The sequence below is a fragment of the Rhinoderma darwinii genome, chromosome 13 (genome assembly GCF_050947455.1).
Source record: "Rhinoderma darwinii isolate aRhiDar2 chromosome 13, aRhiDar2.hap1, whole genome shotgun sequence".
NCBI classification, from domain to species: domain Eukaryota; kingdom Metazoa; phylum Chordata; class Amphibia; order Anura; family Rhinodermatidae; genus Rhinoderma; species Rhinoderma darwinii.
This window is the reverse complement of record NC_134699.1, coordinates 26,439,870-26,466,642: the sequence shown is the minus strand read 5'-3', so window position 1 is coordinate 26,466,642 and position 26,773 is coordinate 26,439,870. Positions and strand designations below refer to the sequence as shown.

The 26,773-nt window shown below is 43.5% G+C and overlaps 1 protein-coding gene across 1 annotated transcript; it reads left to right on the top strand.

Annotated features, from left to right (window-relative positions):
• Positions 1-13: 13 nt before the first annotated feature.
• On the top strand, positions 14-26,773 carry DNAJC7 (DnaJ heat shock protein family (Hsp40) member C7). Its single transcript, XM_075845769.1, has 14 exons — positions 14-169; positions 10,524-10,612; positions 15,299-15,423; positions 15,507-15,620; positions 15,766-15,840; positions 17,010-17,128; positions 17,874-18,027; positions 18,250-18,414; positions 19,091-19,182; positions 21,073-21,146; positions 22,215-22,361; positions 22,592-22,744; positions 22,959-23,021; positions 26,424-26,773. Exons 1-14 carry the CDS (start codon positions 96-98, stop codon positions 26,459-26,461), a joined length of 1,482 nt encoding a protein of 493 aa, XP_075701884.1. The 5' UTR covers positions 14-95; the 3' UTR covers positions 26,462-26,773.

Genomic DNA, 26,773 nt, shown 5'->3' with positions numbered 1-26,773 from the left:
TCTATGGTAGATGCTGGGTCTCACTGGCACTCGTGTCGGCTTGGAGGACCCGGAAGTCGCGTCTCTTTCTCCTTCCCTTCTAAGCCGGCGGTAAGATGGCGGCAACCGCGGACTGCGATGTGATGATGGCGCCTGTAGATCTGGAGAGGAGTCTGGAGGAGCGGGATAGGTATGTGAGACGGGCGTACGTGCTTCTGCGGTGAGGGCGATGGAATCGGCTGTAGTGATTGACATGTGGAGGGGTCATGGGGGAGGGGGCGGCATGGCAGCCTGAGGCCTGACTGGGGCTTCTTACCCCTCAATGTGATACGTCCTGGGGGGCATCTGTGTACTCCAAGCTGTGCCCTGTCAAATGGAGCCCCCATTATTATCAGTGACACCTGCTCATCCCATTGATATAATAAACTATCGTTATGAACCGGATGATCCAGCATTATATACATATAATGTACAGGACGTGGATCGGCATCTACGCTGTAAATTGTCTCCTTCCTTGCCGGTCCCTTTTCCGTTAGCTAGGATAGCGCAGACGATGGGATTGTGGACGTGTGACGTTGGCGGCTGTTTTGCTTGTACGCCTTTTTTCCATATATAAAATGTGCATCACTGATAAATACATTGCATCCTATTCGCTTTTTAGCCACGCCCCTTTCTACCAACAAAACTTGTCATCACTGACTGGTACGTTGCACAAAATGTCATAAACAGGGCGCACGATCCAATCCAACCAGCGCTTTAAAAACATCTGTATATGTGTAGTGTTATTATATGAACACTAGGGCGGCGACACATTGACACTTTATATAGTGTGTCCAAAAATATATAGTGAAATCCCCTAGGGGGGAAATTGTCCTTTGTTTGATTGTTGGGGCCTGGTCAATGGGACGCACGCTGACCCTGGATGCCTCAGATCATTATCTGGTATCATAAGGTCATTTAAGGACACCTGCTTCAGAATTGGGCTCCATGCACACGAGATTTTGTCCGTAATTGCGCTCCAGCAATTATAGGCCCATTCATTTCTATTGACCACGAACACCTTCCTGTATATTTGCGGAGAGGTGTCCGGGCCATGGAAAGCCTCTGCAAAAGACAGGACATGTCCTAGCGCTTGCTTTATATGGGAGCACGGGACGAAAATGCGGGGGGGGGGGGGCTGTCCGCAGGCGCCAGTGGCCGGCCGTGCCCGTAATCATGGACCGTGATTACGGACACGGCTGTGTGCATGAGCCCTTGGGCTGATACCCTGCTCCTTTATTATAACTCCTAGCGATGGATTTTACAATTCCTTTCCTGTTATCGGAGTACAGGCTGCCACCAGCAGTTGACAGCAACCAATGATTGTCCTCTGAACACAGGCTGCCATAACATCGTTTTCCGTAAATAAAGCCTAATCATCGTATGATAAAAAGTTCTGCAACTTTACAGTATAACTTGTTTTAATTCCTCACCGCTTACAAGAGTTATGCTTGCTGTCAGTGAACGGAGAGAATATTTAGTTTTTTGTCCAGAGGCTGCAAGTCTGTCCTGACATGTAAATGTACGTCTGGATGTAAACAATGAATGTTTCTGTTCACTGAAAATAATCTTGCTGAAGAATATAAACCCGCAGGGGTCTGTTAACTAAAGGGGGTTTTACACTGGCCGATTATCATTCAGATGAGCGTCCGTATAACGCTCGTTGCCGATAATTGTAAACTGATCAGCAGATGAACGAGCAAACGCTCCATCATCTGCTGGTTGTATCGGTTTAAAAAAAGTAAAATATTATCATTGTCGGCAGCGCATCTCCTGTGTAAACAGGACGACGCACTGCCGACATGATAATGGATGGGGACGAGCAATCGGAGTAACGACCGCTCGTCCCCATCCATAGCTCCGTGTGACAGGAGCAAACGAGTGCCGATCGCCGATCAACGATCTCTCGTTGATCGGCGTTTGCTGCACAGGCCGATTGTCGGCCAGTGTAAAAGGCCCCTAAGGCTTCGTTCACATCTGCGTCAGGGCCCCATTCCGTTGAATCTTTCCATCTGAACGGAGCCCTGACTGACACAAACGGAAACCAGAGGTTTCCGTTTCAATCACCATTGATTTCGATGGTGACGGATCAGGTGGCAATGGTTTCCGTGTGTCTCGGTTGTTCAGGGGTTCCGTCGTTTTGATGGAGTCCATACTGTAGTCGACTGCGCTATTCATTCCGTCAAAAACGATGGAACCACCTGCACAGCTGAGACAAACGGAAACCATTGGCACCTGATCCGTCACCATTGAAATCAAACCTCTGGTTTCCGTTTGTGTCAGTCAAGGCTCCATTCTGATGGAGAGTTTCGTCGGAACGGAGCCGTGATGCAGATGTGAACATAGCCTTATGCTTGCGTGCTGTCGGCGGTGAGTTAATGATGAGCAGGCGCCACTTTCATGAACATTGCGGTAAAATGTTTCTCATAAATATACAGCAATGTGGGAATTGTACGTTTTGGGATATTACAAATATGTTTATCAGAGCGGGGCCTTCATATTAGATATAAAGGAGTCATTGGAGTGAGAAATGTCCATAAGTTGGTGCAGTGGTTTAAAGCTGTTGTGAAACTACAACTCACATCATGCGGCTGTCGGGTCATGCTAGGAATTGTAGTTCCACAGGAGAGGTCCTGGCAATCTAGTTAAAGGGGAAGACCACATTTTAACTTAGAGGTCCTATTAAGCTAGCCACACACTTAGCCGCTATTTCGCCCGACATCCCATATATATATATATATATATATGTATATGTATGCTCAGCCAATATCATGTAATGTATATGGACACATTGCAAAACTTGTAGCGGAAAATCGCACCAAAACGCAGGTAACTCCACAGGTCAAACCCGCACCTAATATTGTGGTTTTTACACTTTAATGTTGAAATAGGCGCAGCTGTGATTCTGCTTATTTTGGTGCGTTTTTTTAATTATTTTTTTATTTTTATAAACTTGTCAGATACAATTCTGAGACGGAAACGCAAAATAAATTGACATGATGCTGATTCTAAAATACGCACCGCAGGTCAATTTACGTGCGGAAAAATTAGTGTAGATGACATTAATTGAAATCTCATTTATTTTGCTGGAACTGTATTACGCTGCGGATTTGCTGCATGAAAATCTGGGTGGCAAACCTGCACGTAATACGCGTCGTGTGCATCTGGCCTTAGGGTATGTCTGTGCAGAAATTCCGCAGGGTGTTACAGAAGCCGCAATCTCATCCAGAAAAATCTGCAGAAAACAAGTGCGGAAATTGACCTGTGCTGCGGGCTCTTAATCTGCAGCATGGCAATTTCTCAAGTCAAAATTTTGCAGGTTTTCCGCACTAAAAATCCGGAAATAAATTGTGCAGTGATGACGCTGTGTGTGGACGTAGCCCTAGGCTGGGGAACTGAAGTGTTCAATATATCATTAGAGTGTGACCCCGATAGTAGATCTGTCCTAGGCTGAGCACATGGCTGTTTGTTTACTTCGCAGCATCCATGTATTCTCCTCCCAGGATGAGCTGTGTACATAGATACTGGTATATACATAGACACAGGTATATTAGAAGAGCAGCCTCAAACACTGTCCCCAAAAGCAGATCATCTCATTATAAGGAACGTTTAACACTTTACACCCCCAATCTAAAGGCCCGCAAGTGTTAAATATGAACTTCCCCTTTAAGAGAGACGGCATGTTGGAACATGAGACAGTTAACAGCCTCCAGGTTCCCATCAAGCCGCAGAACTTGCATTTATGGTGTCATCTCCAGCGCTCTAGTCCTTGATTTTTTTTGGTGGTATCAGAATGTTCTGATGTAAATTACAGGCTGCGTTCTATGTCGCATCTTCCCACGGCTCAGATATGATTGAACAAAGAAATGATCGACTGCGTCTGTGTACAGTGCGGCTGGGTTCTCCTTCTGACACAAACCGTTCTTATTTATAGCCGGCGCTTCACGTGGCAGCGCCTTTATTTAGTTTTTTTTTCACAATGAAGGCATCACGTTTCCTGCTGCAGAAACTGTATAAGTAGCGGCACAGATTGGCAGTGGGCATCCGGGCTGCACTGTGCAGTATTGCTGGAGACGGTGCCAGACATATGAGGGTGATTGAAGTGGTGCTTAAAGGGACCCGGTCACCAGCACTTCACCTATTAAACCAGCAATACCTGGTCAAAGTGGGTGGAAAATCATTCTTATGTATCCTATAATTATCTTTTTAGTGTTCCCGCACCGTATGCCAATGAGCAAAAGTCATATCTTCGTTGGAAAAGAGTCATATCTTCATTCCACAAGACTTTCCGAGTTAACCCCGCCTCCTTACCTTTGATTGACGGCTCCTCGCCTCTCCCAGCACGCATAAAATCCTGCGCTTGCGCATCAATGTCCTTTTCTGGTGCGTGCGCACTAACTAGATATGAGGCCCGGGAGAAGCAGGGAAGGGTGTCTGACCATACATGACGGGCGCAAGCTCTATCTATCTCAGAGGAGATCTCTGCATTCAGTGGGGGCCAGTTTTCGGCGGTGGGCGGGATCAGAAGAGGCACAAACGAGACTGCCGTATTTTTACCGTAAAAGTTGCAAAATGTTTGCGGACCGTTATTTACAGTTGGAGGAGGAGTTTAGGAGAGGGGATAACGGGAATGAATTCTGACAGCAGCGGCCAGCGAGGGCTGAGTAGAGTTCAATAGGTGAAATGTTGGTGACAGGTTCCCTTTAACAGTCGGAGACGTTCCTGGTTTTTTTATGTCTATATATCAGAGCAGATTGGGATAGAGGTAAATGTCGGCTCAGTTTACATCTTCATATGGTATTGAAGGATGCATGAATCTGTCCTTGTAGCCCCTGCTGGTTCAGTGTCTGTACAGAGCATGTTTTGTGGATTGTAGAAGATAAAGCGTTATATAGTACAGTAGACTGGTATATAGAAGAGAAAATCCATCTTCACCCATGTACTATACCAGAAATCACAGCTCTGTCTGTCAGCAGTGCCCACGGATTTCATGTGGCAGCCAAAACCGAAGGCAATTCAAGGTCAGTACAAGATACACAAAGCCAGGTTTATGGCTTTGCATAGTTAGGCCCCCTTCACACGAGCGTGAGTCACGCCCGTGTGCTGTGCGTTGAAACAACACACGGCACACGGACCCATTGAATTGAGAGTCCGCTGCGTGAAAGACACTGCATGTCCTATATTGGTGCATTATCAAGCACCTACGCGCCCATTGAAGTAAATGGGTGCGTGAAAAACCACGCACACGCATGCACATGCGTGTTCGGTGCATGATGTAGGCATCAATTCAGTTGAAAATAATAAGAAAAAAAAAAAGATGTGCTTTGCGAGTGTGTGAATAACGCATGCCACTCGCAAAGCACACTGATCCATATCACAACACACACTTGGACCCGATTCACGCCATGTGCATGAGCCCTTAGACATTACAGGCTTTAGGGGCCACTTACATCACTCCAGGGGCTGGCTTTATAGTGTTAGTGGCCAGACATAAGCGCTCTATGGATAATCATTAGATAATATATAGAGAATCAATACTAACCCATAAATGTAGGTGCCTTGAACACCTTCCCGTATATTTACAGGTAAATGTCCACACCGTAGAAATAACCCGCAAAAAATAGCACCTGACCTATTTTTTGCATTTACGGACCGTGCTTTTTTAATGTGAGCACGGCCCACAAATGCGGGTGACAATCCGTGGCCCGTCCATGTCATAATCACGGACCGTACACGGCTGCGGCCGTCTGCAGGGGGCCTCATACAGTAGCAGCAGAGTGGATCAGATTTGAACAATTCTCATCCACACACTGCGGAAAAAATGCTGAGAAGACGTTCATAAAGTGACCTGCGGTGCAGGCTCTGAATCCGCGGCATGTCAATGTGTGCTGCGGAATCATTGCACATTGTTGGAGCTTTTACCCATTGAATTCATTGGGGAGGTAAATATAAACAACAAATTTATTGCCTTTATTTATTTTTCAACCCCATGAAAGTTGATGTGGAGAATGTACAGCAACTCCGCTCTGCTCCCGTTACACGCTGTGGATTTCAATTCCACGCCGTAGGTCAATTTCCACACATATTCTGAATTGATTTATTTTTTTTCTGCAGTGTGTGGATAAGAATTGTTCAAATCACATCCATTTTGCTGCTGCTGTAAACGCTACTGATTGTGTGTGTGTGTGTGTGTGTGTGTGTGTGTGTGTGTGTGTGTGTGTGTGTGTGTGCGCGCGCGCGCGCGCTCGTTCGTTCGTTCGTTCGTTCGTTCGTTCGTTCGTTCGTTCGGGTCGGCACTACTGCTTATACAATGATTTTGTGTTCCTGAGGGATCAATTCCTCCTTTGCATGTTCCTTGGGTTCTTGTTCTGGTTGGGTGGGAAAGCCGCGTAGCTGTGTATGAGCTCATGCTGCAGGTATTTGTTGGTGAAGACATCCCCTACCCACTGTCCTTGCAAAATGAATGCAGCCCCCCCCCCCCCCTTGATACGAGTTCCCTGGTTAACAGCCAAAGGGGTAGAAAGGTGACAACTGCTTTCCTTACCCTCAACACTAAAGTTTAACGGGCTTGTCCAGGAGTAGAAAAACATGGCTGCTTTCTTTTGAGAACAGCGCTACAACTTTCCATGGGTTGTGTCTGGTATTGCAGTTCAGCTACATTAAAGTGAATGGGACTGCGCTGCAATGCCACACACAACCTGTGTACTGGTGTGGTGCTGTTTTTGGAAGAAAGTCATGTTTCGCTAATCCTTGACAACCCCTTTAAACACCGTTCCTTACTGCAAAGCATCATAGGCCTCAATTTCTGGACTTTAAAAATACATTTACATGTGATCTTGTACTTTACTGGAATGTTATCGGATATGCGACTGTTAGCAGTGGGAGCTTTCCCATAATAAACTTAGACATTTTAGTTCCCCCGTGGTTGTACCTGTCAGCAGACAAAGGCTTTGCATTTAAAAAATACTAGCCAGACGCACTTACATGACTAAAGAGGCCATTTCCAATAATATATTAGGGGATTGTTATTTTAAGTAATATATACTCTACCGTTCAAAAGTTTAGGGTCACTTAGAAATGTCCTTATTTTTGAAAGAAAAGCACAGTATTTTTCAATGAAGATAACATTAAATTAATCAGAAATACACTCTATACATTGTTAATGAGCTAAATGACTATTCTAGCTGCAAACGCCTGGTTTTTAATGCAATATCTACATAGGTGTATAGAGGCCCATTTCCAGCAACCATCACTCCAGTGTTCTAATGGTACATTGTGTTTGCTAACTGTGTTAGAAGGCTAATGGATGATTAGAAAACACTTGAAAACCCTTGTGCAATTATGTTAGCACCGCTGTAAACAGTTTTGCTGTTTAGAGGAGCTATACAACTGACCTTCCTTTGAGCTAGTTGAGAATCTGGAGCATTACATTTGTGGGTTCGATTAAACTCTCTAAATGGCTAGAAAAAGAGAGCTTTCATGTGAAACTCGACAGTCTATTTTTGTTCTTAAAAATGAAGGCTATTCCATGCGAGAAATTGCCAAGAAACTGAAGATTTCCTACAACGGTGTGTACTACTCCCTTCAGAGGACAGCACAAACAGGCTCTAACCAGAGTAGAAAGAGAAGTGGGAGGCCCCGCTGCACAACTGAGCAGCAAGACAAGTACATTAGAGTCTCTAGTTTGAGAAATAGACGCCTCACAGGTCCTCAACTGGCAGCTTCATTAAATAGTACCCGCAAAACGCCAGTGTCAACGTCTACAGTGAAGAAGCGACTCCGGGATGCTGGCCTTCAGGGCAGAGTGGCAAAGAAAAAGCCATATCTGAGACTGGCTAATAAAAGGAAAAGATTAATATGGGCAAAAGCACACAGACATTGGACAGAGGAAGATTGGAAAAAAGTGTTATGGACAGACGAATCGAAGTCTGAGGTGTTTGGATCACACAGAAGAACATTTGTGAGACGCAGAACAACTGAAAAGATGCTGGAAGAGTGCCTGACGCCATCTGTCAAGCATGGTGGAGGTAACGTGATGGTCCGGGGTTGCTTTGGTGCTGGTAAAGTGGGAGATTTGTACAAGGTAAAAGGGATTTTGAATAAGGAAGGCTATCACTCCATTTTGCAACGCCATGCCATACCCTGTGGACAGCGCTTGATTGGAGCCAATTTCATCCTGCAACAGGACAATGACCCAAAGCACACCTCCAAATGATGCAAGAACTATTTAGGGAAGAAGCAGGCAGCTGGTATTCTATCTGTAATGGAGTGGCCAGCGCAGTCACCAGATCCCAACCCCATAGAGCTGTTGTGGGAGCAGCTTGACCGTATGGTATGCAAGAAGTGCCCATCAAGCCAATCCAACTTGTGGGAGGGGCTTCTGGAAGCATGGGGTGAAATTTCTCCCGATTACCTCAGCAAATTAACAGCTAGAATGCCAAAGGTCTGCAATGCTGTAATTGCTGCAAATGGAGCATTCTTTGACAAAGTCTGAAGGAGAAAATTATTATTTCAAATAAAAATCATTATTTCTAACCTTGTCAATGTCTTGACTATATTTTCTAGTCATTTTGCAACTCATTTGATAAATATAAGTGTGAGTTTTCATGGAAAACACAATTGTCTGGGTGACCCCAAACTTTTGAACGTGTGTGTGTGTGTGTGTGTGTGTGTGTGTGTGTGTGTGTGTGTGTGTGTGTGTGTGTGTGTGTGTGTGTGTGTGTGTGTGTGTGTGTGTGTGTGTGTGTGTGTGTGTGTGTGTGTGTGTGTGTGTGTGTGTGTGTGTGTGTGTGTGTGTGTGTGTGTGTGTGTGTGTGTGTGTGTGTGTGTGTGTGTGTGTGTGTGTGTGTGTGTGTGTGTGTGTGTGTGTGTGTGTGTGTGTGTGTGTGTGTGTGTGTGTGTGTGTGTGTGTGTGTGTGTGTGTGTGTGTATATATATAATTTTTTTTTTTTTTTTTTTAACCAGACTTTAGTGGCGTCACTTAATAAAACCTCTCTACTGTGTGTAACTGGATGCTAGACTTAGGCCTCATGCATACGACCGTAGCCATGTGCATGCCCATGATTTTCGGGTGAGCCGGCAGCGGACTGTCAGTCGCAAGCCGCCCGCAAATCGCGGGCCATGCACATGACCGCGGCCATTATTTTCAATGAGCCCGGACCGCAGGAGACGGCCGTAATAAGACATGTCCGTTCTTTCTGCAGTGCGGGCTCCCGGGCCATGCACAGACCATAAAAACTACGGACGTGTGCATGGCCCCATAGAAATGAATGGGGGTATTGCGGCCGCAAAAGCACGTTTGTGTGCATGGGGCCTTAGACGTCTGTCACTTTGTATAGGTTCGCTCCTTAGGACTTATTTTATTGGTCTGCCTCTTTTTTTAAAAAAAATTGTTATGGAAAGCTGAATGAGATCAGAATTGAGAAGAAGGAAAACCTAAATCGGGTCAGAATCTATGGAAAGGCACAAATATCATGGAGTAAATGAGTCCTTGCATGTATACGTCCTTGCCTAGCTGCCAACTGTAGAAGACATATGTACAAATGACTCAATATTTAGGTTACAGCTTCATTAAAAGGGGCACTTTAATTTTTCTAGAAGCAGCACCATCACCCCTGTCTTTCACAACGTTCATCTCTGACCTAAAATAAGTGTATACACGTATATGTGTGTGTGTGTGTGTGTGTGTGTGTGTGTGTATATATATATATATATATATAGTAAAAAAAATAAACGTTTGAAATTAAATATTTACAGTAAATCACCCCCATAACTAACAGCATATACTATGTATATATATATATATATATATATATATATATATATATATTTTTATGTCCATAAAATGAGATTGACTTTATTTCATCTTTAACTCCCGTGCGCCAGTGTTTGTGTGCCTGCATAGATGTATACACAGGCACCTGTTAGAGCAAACCACTGGTGGACCCTAACAAGAGGTAACCCCTGGGATCTCCATAGTGACGCGAACCTTGACGATCATTTTGACAACGCCAAGGGGGTCCCAAGTTTGTACAGTGCTGCAATCAGGTTTGATTGTGGCACTGAAAAAGTTAATTTTTCTTGGATCCTATGCAGCTGTGCATTAGTGTCGTCCTCTCGCTGGTGGCCACGCAGGCACAGTAGCGGTGCCCCTGCAATCACCCTGACCTAATAGTATGTTAGTACGTCAAGGGCTTTAGCTGAGTAACCCTATCATAACATCCTGGGGCAAAGCATTTCCTCATCTCACTGCTCTTACAGTAAAAAACCCCTGCTATGCAGTTAGTAATGCATCATACAAAGCTAGTAAAATATAGGAATGACCCCTTTCACAGTTTGTGTAAACAGGTGGGGTAATAACATTTGACATGGTCTTTTGGTTTACCATTTTTACAAGGGAGTGTGGGGTTACATCATAATTGGGTTTTCCAGGGCTGTAATATTGATGGCGTATACTTAGGATCCTTTAAACGTTATGACGTCAGCATTTTTTCTCATTGTTGCAGGGAGGCTGAGGCTTACAAAGAGAAGGGGAATGCGTTGTATGTACTGAAGGACTACAATGAAGCTTACAACTACTATACAAAGGCAATTGGTAAGGACTGCTAGGGACCTGCATTGTTAGGATTGGGGTCTTACCTGCTCTCATTGCCCAGCCAAGCTGCATATATATATATATATATATATATATATATATATATATATATATATATATATATATATATATATATATACATACAGTGGAGGAAATAAGTATTTGATCCCTTGCTGATTTTGTAAGTTTGCCCACTGTCAAAGTCATGAACAGTCTAGAATTTTTAGGCTAGGTTAATTTTACCAGTGAGAGATAGATTATATATAAAAAAAAAAAAAAAGAAAATCACATAGTCAAAATGATATATATTTATTTGCATTGTGCACAGAGAAATAAGTATTTGATCCCCTACCAACCATTAAGAGTTCAGCCTCCTCCAGACCAGTTACACGCTCCAAATCAACTTGGTGCCTGCATTAAAGACAGCTGTCCTAAATGGTCACCTGTATAAAAGACTCCTGCCCACAGACTCAATTAATCAGTCTGACTCTAACCTCTACAACTTGGGCAAGACCAAAGAGCTTTCTAAGGATGTCAGGGACAAGATCATAGACCTGCACAAGGCTGGAATGGGCTACAAAACCATAAGTAAGACGCTGGGTGAGAAGGAGACAACTGTTGGTGCAATAGTAAGAAAATGGAAGACATACAAAATGACTGTCAATCGACATCGATCTGGGGCTCCATGCGAAATCTCACCTCGTGGGGTATCCTTGATCCTGAGGAAGGTGAGAGCTCAGCCTAAAACTACACGGGGGAACTTGTTAATGATCTCAAGGCAGCTGGGACCACAGTCAACAAGAAAACCATTGGTAACACATTACGCCGTAATGGATTAAAATCCTGCAGTGCCCGCAAGGTCCCCCTGCTCAAGAAGGCACATGTACAGGCCCGTCTGAAGTTTGCAAATGAACATCTGGATGATTCTGAGAGTGATTGGGAGAAGGTGCTGTGGTCAGATGAGACTAAAATTGAGCTCTTTGGCATTAACTCAACTCGCCGTGTTTGGAGGAAGAGAAATGCTGCCTATGACCCCAAAGAACACCGTCCCCACTGTCAAGCATTGTGCTGGAAACATTATGTTTTGGGGGTGTTTCTCTGCTAAGGGCACAGGACTACTTCACTGCATCAATGGGAGAATGGATGGAGCCATGTACTGTCAAATCCTGAGTGACAACCTCCTTCCCTCCACCAGGACATTAAAAATGGCTCTTGGCTGGATCTTCCAGCACGACAATGACCCGAAACATACAGCCAAGGGAACAAAGGAGTGGCTCAAAAAGAAGCACATTAAGGTCATGGAGTGGCCTAGCCAGTCTCCAGACCTTAATCCCATCGAAAACTTATTGAGGGAGCTGAAGATCCGAGTTGCCAAGCGACAGCCTGGAAATCTTAATGATTTACAGATGATCTGCAAAGAGGAGTGGGCCAAAATTCCATCTAACATGTGTGCAAACCTCATCATCAACTACTAAAAACGTCTGACTGTTGTGCTTGCCAACAAGGGTTTTGCCACCAAGTATTAAGTCTTGTTTGCCAAAGGGATCAAATACTTATTTCTCTGTGTACAATGCAAATAAATATATATAATTTTGACAATGTTATATTTTTTTTGTTTTTTTATATAATCTATCTCTCACTGGTAAAATTAACCTAGCCTAAAAATTCTAGACTGTTCATGTCTTTGACAGTGGGCAAACTTACAAAATCAGCAAGGGATCAAATACTTATTTCCTTCACTGTATATACATATGCCAATAGGAAGATCCCGGACTTCAAGGCTTTATTAATGCGCGGCAGCATTAATAATCATTTTATTCCGCATTGTACTGAACTTTACGGCTGAATGTCGCAGTTCTCTTTTGGATTATTCTTTGAAGTAAACGTGCACTTGCTGGAAAAGTAACCTGACACTTGGTGTGCGGCCGTGCTGGTCCTTTTACCTAGTGATATACAGTTTTACAGCTTCCCGCTCCGCGCGCCCACTGATTGATATCTAGTCCTGCATGTACAGGTATGCAGCAATAGCTGTCAATCAGTGTGTGGGGGTGGGGAAGACCTCTTACAGCGATGTATTAGATTGCTGCCGCAGATAGGAGTCTAAGAGATAGAGAAACAAAACACGATGTATAATATAGGGTTTATGCTTGAATGCATCATTGTTTTCAATTCAAAATCTGTTTAGTTTACCGGGGGCCTAAGCGTAAAACTTTAGCTTCCATTGATAGACCCTTATATATTTGTTAAATAGATGCTCTTCAACTTGAGACATTCTTTTACAAACAGCTGCAAATGTGATTAACCAAAATAGGAATCAGTTCTCACCTTTTCTTTCCCCTACCGATCCATCACTGACGCTCCGGCGGTCCTTGTGGTCTTTGTTTACAAGCGCCCAACATGTTAAAGCTGCATCCAATCAGAGGGCTATGTGGTCATGTGCCGTATTGCTGGCATCATAGCTCCCATTGCTAAGCGGGGCTGCCAGGAATGTCACGTGATCGCTGACGACTCTGGCTGCAGAGGTCACCTGCTGGGCCCTTGTCAATAAAGATCGGGAGTACCGCGGGAGAGTCAGTGCTGAATTGCTGGGGGAAAGAAGAGGTGAGAACTAACTTTTTTTTTTTTTATTCACATTTTCAGCTGTTGGAAAATTATTTTTTACAAGTCGGATAACCCCTTTAAAGAGCATGAGGCTTTGAGTTGTCTCTAAAGTTTTTACAAAATTGAATCCCATATGACCACTTAAAGTGAAAATTCGGCTTCTGGCGAGTCGCATGCAGCCGTACATCTCCGCAAAGTTTTACTTGCCTGATTGACAACTCATTATTATTATTGTTGTTATTATTTTGTATTGTTAACCAGAATTCCCCTCCCCCCATGGTATTTAATGCTTCCACTGTTGGGGGCTGGGCAGGACGTTTGCATTTCTGTGCTCTTCCTCAGTCACGCACGGCACACATGTCCCACCTCTTTGAGCTCACGCTGGTATGGAACGTCCGCAGATGTCATTGTTTCCAGCTGCTTCCAGGCCATATGGATCATCTCTAAAAACAGCCGGGCTAACCAAGCAGCTGACGTGCCTGCTTGATGTAGACTTGGGTTTGGAGAAGGGGTACACTTGGCTCTGGAGAACTCGCAGTTGCATGGTGGTCTCTGAGGTTATGAATATACAAGCCTGGACTGGAACCGCTTACACTTGCTATCTATGAATTAAAAAGTAGCCGTCCATAATGAAAATCCTAGAAGGCCTGCACAACGTTTCTCAATCGAAGTCTGGCGACACTATGCCTTATAGACTTTCTTTCTAGTATGCAACTCGGGGGGGATCGATGGAAATAATAGCTGACTTGTAAAAGGCATAAGATTGTGAACTCATTTAATAGTAAATGTTGTGGGTCCTTTTCATTGACTTCTATTCATATATGTAAGTAAAAACAGAGTTGCGCAGTTTACATTGTGACTTAAAGGGGTATTCCCATCTTAGACATTTATGAGATATCCACAGAGGATGCAATAAATGTCTTGTATGTGCGGGTGTCACCTCTGGGACTGCACTGATCTGGAGAACGGGGTTCCCCTGACCCCTGTGCCGCCGTGTGACTGGAAAGTACATTTGCTTGGCTGTTTTTGTAACAAGTGAATAGAGAGCCACGTGGCCACCTAACCAGGTGGTTTGGGAGATCCCCGTTCTCTATATAGGTGCGAGTCCTAGAGGGGGCACCCACACAGATCAGACGTTTATGGCACATCCTATGGATAAGCCATAAATGTCTGAGATGGCAATACCCCTTTAAGTTAGGAAACACTTTCATGCCCGGCATCTTGCGGCAGAAGCTGCTATTTATCTCTGGCCTTCTACTTATCTGGTATTGAACTCCTTTTCTAGTACTTGTTTGGTAAGTTGACGGCCTCTCGGAAGGTCATAATGGTTCTAGCGGAGATCCAGCTAGTAGGGAGTCTTCAGGGCAGTGTTTCCTGGGTGGTGCTAGAGTGAAAATTTTCTTCCTTCTGGATTTTGCATATTGGTAGGTTGAACAAAGTTGGCCAAATAAAGGAAGAACGGGGTCAGCGGGGCCCCGTTCTAGAGATAGGTGTGGGTCCCAAAGCTTAGCCTGCATCTATCAGACATTTATACCATATACTGTCAAAGATGGGGAAAAACCCTTTAAACCAGAGCAGAGGACGGCTACAAAGGGCATCTTTTACTCTTGGGGAGACACCACATGTCTGGGTATTATATAGACAGCCCATTTATTGGTGTAATGCTTCATTTCTCCTGCTGTGGCGCTGCAGGAGATTGAATGCTTGTAGAATTTCCTGCAGATTACAGCTGATCGCTTGCACAAGGGTACTCCGTGATCGGTTTATCATTGGGGGATCCTTCCCAAGCGGATTACCCATTTAAGTATCTTTTTAAAGTTTAATATCATCAAATCCATAAAGGATTGCAAATATAAAATTACCTACAGAAGTCTGGAATCTATACAATCCGGTACTTTTCATGCCAGTTCCCTTTTGATACTATTCCACTAAAATCTAATTGTAGGTTTGAGAACTGGATTATTTTTTCTTCAACTGATGTGAGAAGAGCGCCATCTATGGATGCTTACTGTAATTGCAGAATTTTCTGTTTTGAAGCGCCGCAACCTTTTTCTTTTCTATTAATGCAAATACACTTTATTTTAGATTGCTCAAGCAAAAATGCTAGTTACTATGGAAATCGAGCAGCTACTTTGATGATGCTTAGCAAGTTTCGGGAGGCTCTGGAGGACTCTCAACAGGCTGTGCGGCTTGATGACACCTTTGTGAAGGTAGGTTCTGGCATAGGGGCACATCTTTGATTCAGCCTGTAGAAGCATTGATTTTATTATTTGTGTTATTTTATGCATTTCAGGGTCATCAACGAGAGGGAAAGTGTCACTTGATTCTGGGAAACGCTATGGCTGCAACACGCTGTTTCCAAAAGGTATTGGAACTGGAGGCAAATAATGAACAGACCCGACAGGAGGTAAGAGATGCTATGCTGTGGATAGAGGTAATGCTCACGGTAGATTTACTGGACCAATTCTTACTAATTCATGTATGTGTCTTTATATGTGCGCAGAGCGGAGACACTCGATGCACATATTATGCTGATCTTCTTTTCCTTTTAGTTGAAGAACGCAGCAGCCGTCCTCGAGTATGAAAGGATTGCAGAAGTGGACTTTGAAAAACGGGATTTTAGGAAGGTGAGAGGATTTTTTGCTACGGATATTTATCCCTTACAGGGCATTTAAAGCGGATCGGTCAGACCTTTATACCAGCCTGTCTATGGGCTTCATAAAGGAATGACTGACGCCGATTTCAGCGTGCTATCACATATTAGTTAATTTTAAATAGTTTAGGAGAATTGATAACTTGCGGTATTTATGCTCCAGCCACTGATTGACACTTTTCTGCCTATGCACAGTAATGGGGAGGAAGGTGTCAAAGAATTTGAATGGATCGGAATGGCTGAGCGTGCTAGCCTCTACTCCATTCAAAGCTTATAGGGCTGACAAACAGCCGAGTGCTGAGGCCGTTGAGGGATCGCTGTACATTCAACAATAAAACCGTATGCAGTAAGCTCCCTCTAGTTGGGATTTCAAGTAGCCAGCATGTCATGGATTTGGAGTTCTGCATCAGAAAAACAGGTCTGAGACTATGAAGATATATCGTTCAGATATTAATGAGCGCAGAAGTTTGGACTTAAAACCAACATGGTGTTAAAAGGTGGCCATTCACTTTAAGACTACAGTCTGCTGGAACTCCTCATATATTCGTGCACTGCTGCCTTCAGTTACAGGTTCTTCTGCTTTGATCAAATGATACGAGCAGCCAGCAAAATGTCACTGTAAATCCATATCTCTATACGCAGTTTATCATGCAGTGGTCCGTAATATCGAACGCTAATTTCCCGAGGTTCGGAGCCCTCATATTGCTCTTATATCGCTTACTTGTAGCTGCCTCGGCTGCACATGTTTATTGGAAAATAGTCAAATATTTTCTAGAATTTTCGAAGAAGATTGAATGTTCCCTGCAGTGTCCAGAAAAAAGGGGCAACATCTGCATGGAGTTTGAATGTTCTCCCGTGTTTAGGCGTCTTCTCCCACACTCAAAAAATATACAGATAGGGTAATCGGCTTCCTATGAACTTCGTTCTAGTAAGTCTCGGAGGTAGGGGAATGACGTTATGAGCCCCATTGGGGACAGGGACTGTGAATGGCAAAAATCTCTGCACAACACTGTGGAATATGTTAGCACTATATAGGCAACGGGAAATATCGTAAAAATATTTAACAAAATGCAGAATTAGTTTTTATTTCTTTTTATTAAAGCTCCGCTATATTTTGGTCGTTTGCTTACTGTCTTCTTTTAGGTTGTGTTCTGTATGGATCGAGCCTTAGAGTTGGCCCCGGCCTGCCACCGCTTCAAAATACTCAAGGCAGAATGTCTGGCGCTTCTTGGCCGCTACCCAGACGCCCAGTCCGTTGCTAGGTGTGTATATTCTTATTTAGTCCTGTTTTTTTTAAAGCTTGAATTGCATATGCATCAGGTTTTTATTTGGTATTGTTACACAGATGAGGTTGTGGTTTGAACCTTTTGAGCAGTAGAATCAGCAGTTACCTCTCGCCTTGCAGCACTGGAGTTATAGGTGCTAGGCTCTGTTCACACTGCGTCTGAACCCCAACGTAAGACATCTATGTTGAGAGTATTGCCTGAAGTATAGCCGTGGCATACGTCGCCCATAGGCTCCCATCTTAAAAAAATATATATATATATACCGTGCAGTGTACGTTTTTTGCGGGCTGGCTCTGCATAGACCAACCTAGTCGACTACTCTTTTCTATACAACAAAAAAAAGAAAAAGTACATTGACGCGTACCAGCTTTACGGAGGTCAAAAGAACACTCCTTGGGCCTCCATCGGGTGAACGCCTTTGGCATGTATTATGGTAGCTTTTCCCTACACCAAACGTGGAACTCCAACACAGTGTGAACAGTGTTTGTGTGTTTGTTTTGTTTGTTTGTTTGATTAATTTATTTAAAAGTATGCAATCTGTTTAGTCTAGAAATGCATGGAGTCTGTAGTGTTTTCTGGATACTCAGTCCTTCTATATTGGAGAAAAAAAACAACTTAAATTGTATTCACATCGAATTTTGCAGTAGATTTCATCGACGACTTGTTATCTACATCAAATGACCATTCATAATATTCTACCTTCTGTCCCAATTCTCTTTAGTGACATCATACGGATGGACTCTACGAATGCCGATGCCCTGTATGTGCGGGGTCTTTGTCTATACTATGAAGATTGTATCGAGAAGGCTGTGCAATTCTTTGTGCAAGCTTTGAAAATGTTCCCAGATCACCAGAAAGCGCGACTAGCCTGCAGGGTGTGTGTCACGTCATGTTATACGTACTTCTCTAGGCTTTCAGTTCTGCTGAGTTCTGGACTCCTTTTACACCTGCATTTATGGTCTAGATTCCTGTCTAATTGGATCTGATGTCTTTATAGGGAACAAGGAAAACATAGGGTTAGAGCCCTCTATCTTAGGATCCAAGCCCATTTGTACATCGCTTATGGTTTACCTTTATTCTGTACCTTCTTATTTCAGAATGCTAAGGCTTTAAAAGCCAAGAAGGAAGAAGGTAACCAGGCATTTAAAGAAGGAAACTATGAATTGGCATACAGACTTTACTCAGAAGCACTCAGCATAGACCCCAATAATATCAAAACAAATGCCAAATTATACTGTAATCGTGGCACTGTCAATGCAAAGGTAAGTAGTTCTATAGAAGCATGCATCTAATGTGGCTGGTGTCTTCTGTTGTGTATTATAACATTTTGAACAACTACCAAAATACCGAGATATATCAAGAGCATGAGAAGTAGCGGAAAACAAATGGTTTTCTATATCTTTTTTAAAAAATAAATAAAAAAATCAACTGAAGGGGGTTTAATATAACAAAAGGTTTGTACTTGCCTTTCAAATCCTCCATTGCGCCCCTGCCGATATTTGCTTGATCTCCTGCCAGTCTGGTTTACTCCATGGCATCAATGACAACAGCAGCCACTGCCTCTTCTGGACACTACATGTTATCACTGTAGCAGAGTAAACACAGCCTGGCATGGGACGCGGGTTTTACCCCCTACAGACACTGACTGTTTCGGTTTTGGCTTTAGGTTGTAGAAGAAGATAACTGATAAGAAAGGAGGTGTCCACATATAAGACATTGGATAAAATACATGTTTGTTACTGCTATACACAGGAGAATTGGGGTAAACCATATTGGTTGAACCATCTACATCTTACTACATAGGTAAACAAACAAGGAACTCACGTTACTTAATTCTTTATTCCTCTGTCTTCAAAAATCTGAGCGTGGTTATGGGGTTAATGTTGTTAAGTCCTCTTGAACGGCTAATTTAAATCTATACTCTCGTGATTTTAACAGCTTAAAAAACTGGACGAGGCCATAGAGGATTGTTCGAATGCCATAAAGCTGGACGAAACATACATCAAGGCGTATTTACGGAGAGCACAATGGTAGGGAATTCTAACATACTATATAATGTAATCCTATTTGTATCTGGTTTGCGTATTACGTAGCGTCTCTGCTTTAACAGTGCCTTTGGGTGTTACTGCACCAACTGAACAGCCCCCGAACCGATTTTGTGCGAGAGGTAGAAGACGTGTTTAGTATTTTGACACTTGGATCACGTGGGTAATATTCTGACCACTTAAGTCTTCTGGGCCAATCAGTTAAGGTGGGCACAATGATTAACATACAGCCCACTGAGTTCAGGGGCTGTTCAGTGTGGGCAGTAGAACTTATAGGCACTGATAAAGTACGGTTCCTAAGGAAGAGGAGCATGGGAGCCGCCATGGATGCTGGGCTGCGCTTCGGACTAACTGTCGAGACATGTGATCCTGGAGGTCTGAGCTGTCCAAAAGTAAAAACAGGACCCTGAGGAGTCAGAGCAAAGGTGCACCGGAAGCCTGGCTGGTGAGAGCAGCGTGGCTGCAGGGAGTGTGTAGGGGTTAAGTGCTGGTATGGGGAAGATTTCTGTTACAGCAGCGGCTGGGAATTGTCTGTGTTGTCGCAGGGGCCTCTGTGTGCCTATTGAATCTTTGTGGTGAGAAGGTATATAGAAAGGGTTTGGTTGAACAACTAACCCAATATCTATACAGGACTCTGCCTATATAAAAGGAAAGGGACTTGCTCTCTTTGGATTATTTCCTACTTGGAGGTGGCTTGATGAATGTCAATAAAAATTCATACCCCTGAAAAGAGAGGGAGGATGCCGCAAAGAGTAGACTAGTACCTAGCACAGTAGAAGTGTGGGGTCCTCTAAAGAAAACAGATCTGAAGGTGGAATTGAAGGCAAGATGAATAAATACCGAATTGCCCCCCGACTTTAATGGATAAAAAGGGCAAATAAAAGCTGTAAACGTAAAAAAAAGCAGTTTAACGTTGCATCTGAAGACCGTCTGAGAAGGAAGGTGCTGTCTGGGAAAGTAAAAGATAAAGCCACAGTCAATTGTGACCCCCCCCCTCTACACACACACACACCTGTAGAGAGTCTTGCGACAGTAAATAGATGCAACGTGTCAATGATTTATCAGGGAAAGTGACCTGGAGGACGGACTTGCCATTTTAAGCAAAGATATGGAGGAAATGACAAAAGTGAATAACTATTTGAAAGTAAAAGTTACAGATGTGCATGATCGGTCCCGCCAGTGTAACTTGAGGGGTCAAAGGTAAAGACGTCTTGCTCAGGAATGGCTATTGACGATCCTAGAGAAAGATAAAACCTATTCACATTATTCTGTATGGGGAGCGCATAAAGTCCCTGGCAGGCCCCCCATCCTTCAACTGATCATAGTCCTGAGCTCTCTCTCCAAAAAAAAGTAGGAGATTTAATAGATTACCCTGAAGAGGATCTGTTCCACAATAGGAATATGTGGTTTAAATTTCCCCTGTGAATAAACTTTTTAATTCAGTATTCACAAAAGATATTAAAATAATGCTCAACAACCTGCGACATATACATGACGCGACCTCTTTTATATGTATGACCGAGTGCTCACATCTAGGAGCGACGTATACATGACATGACCTCTATATGCATGACCGTGCTCACATCTAGGAGCGACGTATACACGACATGACCTCTATATGCATGACCGTGCTCACATCTAGGAGCGACGTATACACGACATGACTGCCTCTATATGTATGACCGTGCTCACATCTAGGAGCGACGTATACACGACATGACCTCTATATGTATGACCGTGCTCACATCTAGGAGCGACATATACGTAACATGGCATTTTTTACCAGCCCTCTGATCTGGACTTGTTTTTGCATCTGTCATTTCTCAGAGGCGCTCAGTAAAGTCGCTTCTAATGAATCTTGTATTTCCGCTCTAGTTATACAGACACAGAACAGTATGAAGAAGCCGTTCGAGATTATGAGAAGGTTTACCAAACAGAAAATACAAAAGGTAGGTTTGACCTCTCTGCTCGACACTCCTGGATATATATTATTATTATTATACTATAGGCTGTTAACTATTTCACTTAGGGTAGTTTTTTTTATTTGGTGCCGCTGCTGGACACCAGATGAGGGGATTAAACAAAAAAAAAAAGTCCATACTCCATGTTATGATGACAAGTGGAGCTTATGAGAGGAGTGTGAGAAAACTCTTCCTTAGACGGCTTTTAGACCATTGTAATGCAGCTGCAATACTTGCCCACCAGCGGTTTAACTGAAGCCAACTTTAATCACCGTCGAAAGGATCTCCTGCTGCTTTAGAGTTTGTTCCTGGTTTTGGCACGAAATGTGAACAGGGACCAAAAGAGCAGCCTTGTGAATGAGGGGTTTTCCAAGGCATTTTAATTGCTGGCCTTTCCTTGGGATAAGCCATCAATGTATGAACGGTGGGTGGGGGGCCGACCCCTTGGACCCCCATCAATGAGCAGACCGAAGCATGAGCCCCTTAATTTCTTATCCAGGCACAGCGACATTCAAAAGCGACTGTGCCATGGACTGCAGCTCAACCCATTTTAGTCTGCAGTACCAGGCACATCCCCTTTTCTCATATGGACGTTGCAGTGTAAACAAGGGGCTGCGGTGCTGCAATGTATGCCATGCATCCTTAGTTTTTCTGATTAGCCGGGGTTGGACCCTCACCTATCATACATTGATCCTTTACCCAGGAATTGAAAGGCCCGGAAAACCCCTTTAAGAAGACCTAAATAAAGGGCAGTATGTGAATGTGTTCTAATCACGTACAGCCCCTTTAAAAATAACACATGTTAGCATATCTTATATTTTCATGGGTAATGCACATAGTTTTAGAAAGTTGGTGGTCTGGGCACAAGCCCAACATTTGTCGAATACATACCCCAGTGTTTGTTTATGTGTAGTGGGGGAGGGAATGGCAGATGGCGTGCCACTGTACCAAGTAGAGCGCTCACTGGGTTCTCTACATTTGACAGCAAACAATAGTGTATGGGGAACAATGAAGCTTTTATAAGACATTTTTCTCCGGGCACCCTTTTCTCACCAGAACACAAGCAATTCCTCAAGAATGCACAGCTGGAGTTAAAGAAGAGCAAAAGGAAAGATTACTACAAGATTCTAGGGGTAGACAAGAATGCGTCAGAAGATGAGATCAAGAAAGCGTACAGGAAGCGAGCACTTATGCATCATCCAGGTAATAGGAGACCTTGTACTGGACATCCACCATGAGCGATCTGTATATAAACGGAGGTGCAGAACCTACACTGCCGACCATCCTATAATACCATAGGCTCTCTGGTGGGATAACTGTACAATTGACTTGCCATTAGAAACCTGGGTCGGGCCTTCTTCATTACTCCTTAGCCCCGGTATTAGATATTCATAGATCTGTACCTACAGTTTCTCCGGTTTCTTCCCTTTCAGACAGACACAGTGCTGCAACGACAGAAGTTCAGAAGGAGGAGGAAAAGAAATTTAAAGAAGTTGGTGAGGCCTTCACAATCTTGTCTGATCCGAAGAAGAAAGCTCGCTATGATAGTGGGCAGGACTTGGAGGAGGATGGAATGAACATGGGAGGTGAGTGTTGGCTCTTGTTTTACTTGAACTTTCCAACCCGCAGAGATGTTACATGGTAGACGGACGGCCAAACCGTCTGAAAGATCGTCCCATAAACATGTAACGTTCTACAATCTCTGGTGGTCTGTTAAGTTGTATCTTGCAGTGCTCAGATCTACCCATTACCTTGCAGCTATAGTGATCATATTAACTTATATTTTTTACTGTTTTCCAGATTTTGACGCCAACAATATATTTAAGGCATTCTTCAGTAGTCCTGGAGGCTTCAGCTTTGAGGGTGAGTTTCTGTAGAACATTTAAAGGCCGATTTATGATTCTACCAAAACCATTTATATATCCGTTTCATTAAAGGGGTATTCTCAGAATAATAAATGATCCCCTATACAACAGAATAATTGATCATTTCATGACCACTGATCATGAGAAGGGAGGCTCTGAACTCCCAGATCTTCCTCACTGCACCCCCCTTAGTGAGGTGGAGCATGTACCGTCCGCTCCCTTCACTGTCGATGAGAATGACGGAAACAGCCGACCGCTGTACTCTATTTCCATCAGTCCCAAGACTTTGGATGAAGCGTCAGCGAGCATACTCATGCAAGCTCCATTCAAAGTCCTACTCAATGCGGTCGAGCAGTTCGGAAGAACGGGGGTTATGGACCACCGGTCTCACGGTTGGTAGCTGTCCCAAAGGTCGGGCCCCCAGCAATCAGAAAATTATCAACTATCCTGTGCATAGGTAATAATTTATGATTTTGGGAAAGCCCCTTAAAATACATATCCAGTGGAAGTATATGCATAGGGGAACGATGACCCGTACGTGTTCTTTCCATAATGGACAAGCTTGGCCAATTAATCCTTTATGGACCACATGTGGACAAGGCCTAGCCTCCCGCATTCAGTCAGTAGCTGTAAATTGGATCACTAAACATGCTCAGCTTTTACATTGAAGCGCCATCTTGGTGCCATTTTTATTCAACAATTCTCTAGTATAATATTATTGGAATTGCTCCCATTGAGAAGCCAGAAAAAAAAACAAGTTCCCCAACCAAGCAAGAGCCGTTTGCAGAATGCAGGTGCAATTCACAGCAGCCTGTATTCAGTCAATGGAGTGTTCATAGGTTCTGTTGCGAGGGCTTCAATTCCCAGCAACCCCTGGGCAGGTCATTAGAAGTGCTCCCCGTAACAGAAAGCAATTCTGACAAAACATTACATTAGGAAGGTGCTGATAAATAAGTAATTTATCGATCAACCCTGCGGCATTTCGGCCACATGGCATCCATAGTGACAACGCTAGTGACAGGTGTCTTATGGCTTTAATGCTGCACCAAATCCATAAAAAGCCTTTCCAATTGTCAATGCAGAGCTTCACTATTCACATAGTCAAATATTCACCTGCACATCCCCCTTAAGGGGTTATATTACTAACTGTGTTAATTGTATGCTTCTATTTTATTTATTTTAAAGGCCCTTTATTCTACACATTTCTTACACTCCATTCTAATAGACTTTATGTAAATGGTTAAGAATGATCTTGTGATTGTGAATTGACAGTATTGTGCACATTCTGTAAGGAGAAGGGTATTCAGTGTACACTAATAAAGCAATGCAGACACTGTACATCTATCTATGTAATGTGCAGCTGCTGGAGAGACCCTTCTCTTGACACCAGTATATAGACAATACACATGCTGTGCTCTCCCGATGCCACGGCCCTTGTATTCCTTGTTAATGACAGGGTTGTCCTACGAGCGCAGAACAGGAGGCATCTGGTGACGAGCAGAGACGGTTAGGACTGCTTTACCGTGTTCACAAAATCCAATTGCTTCAGTATATTCACATTCCCTCTTCAGTTCTCAATATAATTATGTCCCTTCAATAGTCATTTAATGGAAGGAATCCCATGACTTTGCGCTGATCTATAGTGAAAGCTACCACTATGGTTATAAGCCCTATTCATAGACTGGGAAAAAAACCTCTGGCAGGGAGATGTCTTTTGTCAGCCCCCCTTCCTTAGGGGGTAACTAAACTTTTGACATGTCATAGTAAAATGTCCAAAGTTTTGCTCGGTGGAGGTCAGAGCACTGAGACCCAGACCGATCGCTAAAACAAAGCAGCAGAAGTGCTCAGGTGAGCGCTGTGTCAATTAGTTTCTGATAGACTTTTTATTGAGCCCATATCAGACGCGCCACGGGAAGCCGGTCAGAAACGAAGTGGCACAGCATTCACCTGAGCGCTTCTTCCGCTTTGTTTTAGCGATCGTTAGGAGTCTCAGTGCTCGGAACCCCACCGATCAAAACTTCGATCGTGTCACTATGACATGTCAAGTTTTTTAAAAGTTTAGTTACTTAACTCCTCACCCATAGAAATTGTTTAAAAAAAATTGGTCTGGGATTACAGTCCTGACCAAAAGTTTTGAGACCGTGAGGCGAAGACTTATAGGGGTTGGCCTGGTGGCAAGAATGGCAGCAAAGAAGCCACTTCTCTCTGAGAAAAACATCCTGCAGAATGTCAGTCTGTCCATGAAGTACATGGAATGGACCGCAGAGGACTGGGGTAAAGTTATTATCTCTGATGAAGCCCCGTTCAGACTGTTTGGGACATTTGGAAGAGTGATTGTCTGGAGAAGAAAAGGTGAGCGCTAGCATGAGTCCTGTGTCGTGTCAACAGTAAAGCACCCTGAGACCATTCATGTGTAGAGTTGCTTTTCATCCAAGGGAGTGGGCTCACTCACCATTATGCCTAAGAACACCACCATGAATAAAGAATGGTATCTAATCGTCCTCCAAGAGCAACTTCTCCCAACAATCCAGGAGCAGTTTGTGATGCACAATGCTTTTCTCAGCATGATGGAGCACCACGTCACGAGGCAAAAGTGATAACCAAGTGGCTCCGTGTGCAAAACATTTACATTTTGGGTCCATGGCCAGGAAACTTCCAGATCCCAATCCCATTGAGAACCTGTGGTTTTGGCCCAGAAGCGGATATCCAGCATGCCAGGGTGAATTGCCGAAGTCTTGTAAATGAAGGGTCAATGCTGTAACCCTTGGGTCTTTACATAAACCTGATGTATTTGTCAATAAATGTTTAAAAACTTATGAAATGTTTATAATTGTACTTCAGTAACCATAGAAACATCTGACTAAAAGATCTAAAACCACTGAAGCAGAAAACAAATTTGTGTCCGTCTCAAAACTTTTGGTCAGGACTGAAGAATAAAAGATCTACTTTTTTTTAATTTATTTTTTTATTTTTTCCTGAAAGAGATCAATACTTGTCCAAGTGCAGTTTCTTGTATTGGAGCAATAAAAAAATAATTGGTTGCAAAAGTTCACATACCCTTTTTAAAGATGGATTTCAGATGATCGGTGCGCGTCCAGCTCCCGGCTAACGATTGATTGTGCAGTAGAAAGCCGCAGCGTGCGACCACTGCAGGGGAAATGTGGTATTGCATGGTGGTCGTTCAGTCAAATGTTCTACAGATAGAGGCCCTGCTTGTTAATGGCTCGCTGCGCTCTGGCTCAGAGGGGAGTCCTGCAGGAAAGACGTCCATATGCCGGAATAGGGTTTATAGACTGGGGTTGTCTTCATAATACATATTATTATGAACTTTTTTTTTTTTTTTTTTTTTATGCTGGTGTACAATGGAAAATATTCATTAATGATATCTTTTATCTTTCAGCATCTGGACCCGGAAACTTCTTCTTTCAGTTCGGTTAACAAGCCCACGTCCCTGAACCTCTACTTTCCCAAAGTCCTGTGTCCCACCCGCCTTTTCTCCCCGCCCCCGCCCCATTCCTCCTTTCTCTGTTCAAGTGTTTTAACCTGGAATAAGGACATTATTTAATCAGACTTCTCAACATCAGCAGCATCATTATGTCTCTGTTTATTAGAGAAGTGTATTTTTTTTTTTTTTTAAATTAATATTATTTTGACGCCATCTCGGTTTCAATACCTCTTCGTGTGCTCATGTGTGAAGGAAATTCTGAGCGAGGCATGAACGAAAATCTCAAATAAAATGTAAGAGCCTGA

Excerpts from the sequence above, each read along its gene's own strand:
- DNAJC7 (XM_075845769.1), top strand. The coding sequence starts at position 96 with ATGGCGGCAACCGCGGACTGCGATGTGATGATGGCGCCTGTAGATCTG. Across the intron at positions 17,129-17,873 it reads GACGCCCAGTCCGTTGCTAG|TGACATCATACGGATGGACT; the intron begins GTGTGTATATTC and ends AATTCTCTTTAG. Across the intron at positions 22,362-22,591 it reads AGCACTTATGCATCATCCAG|ACAGACACAGTGCTGCAACG; the intron begins GTAATAGGAGAC and ends CTTCCCTTTCAG.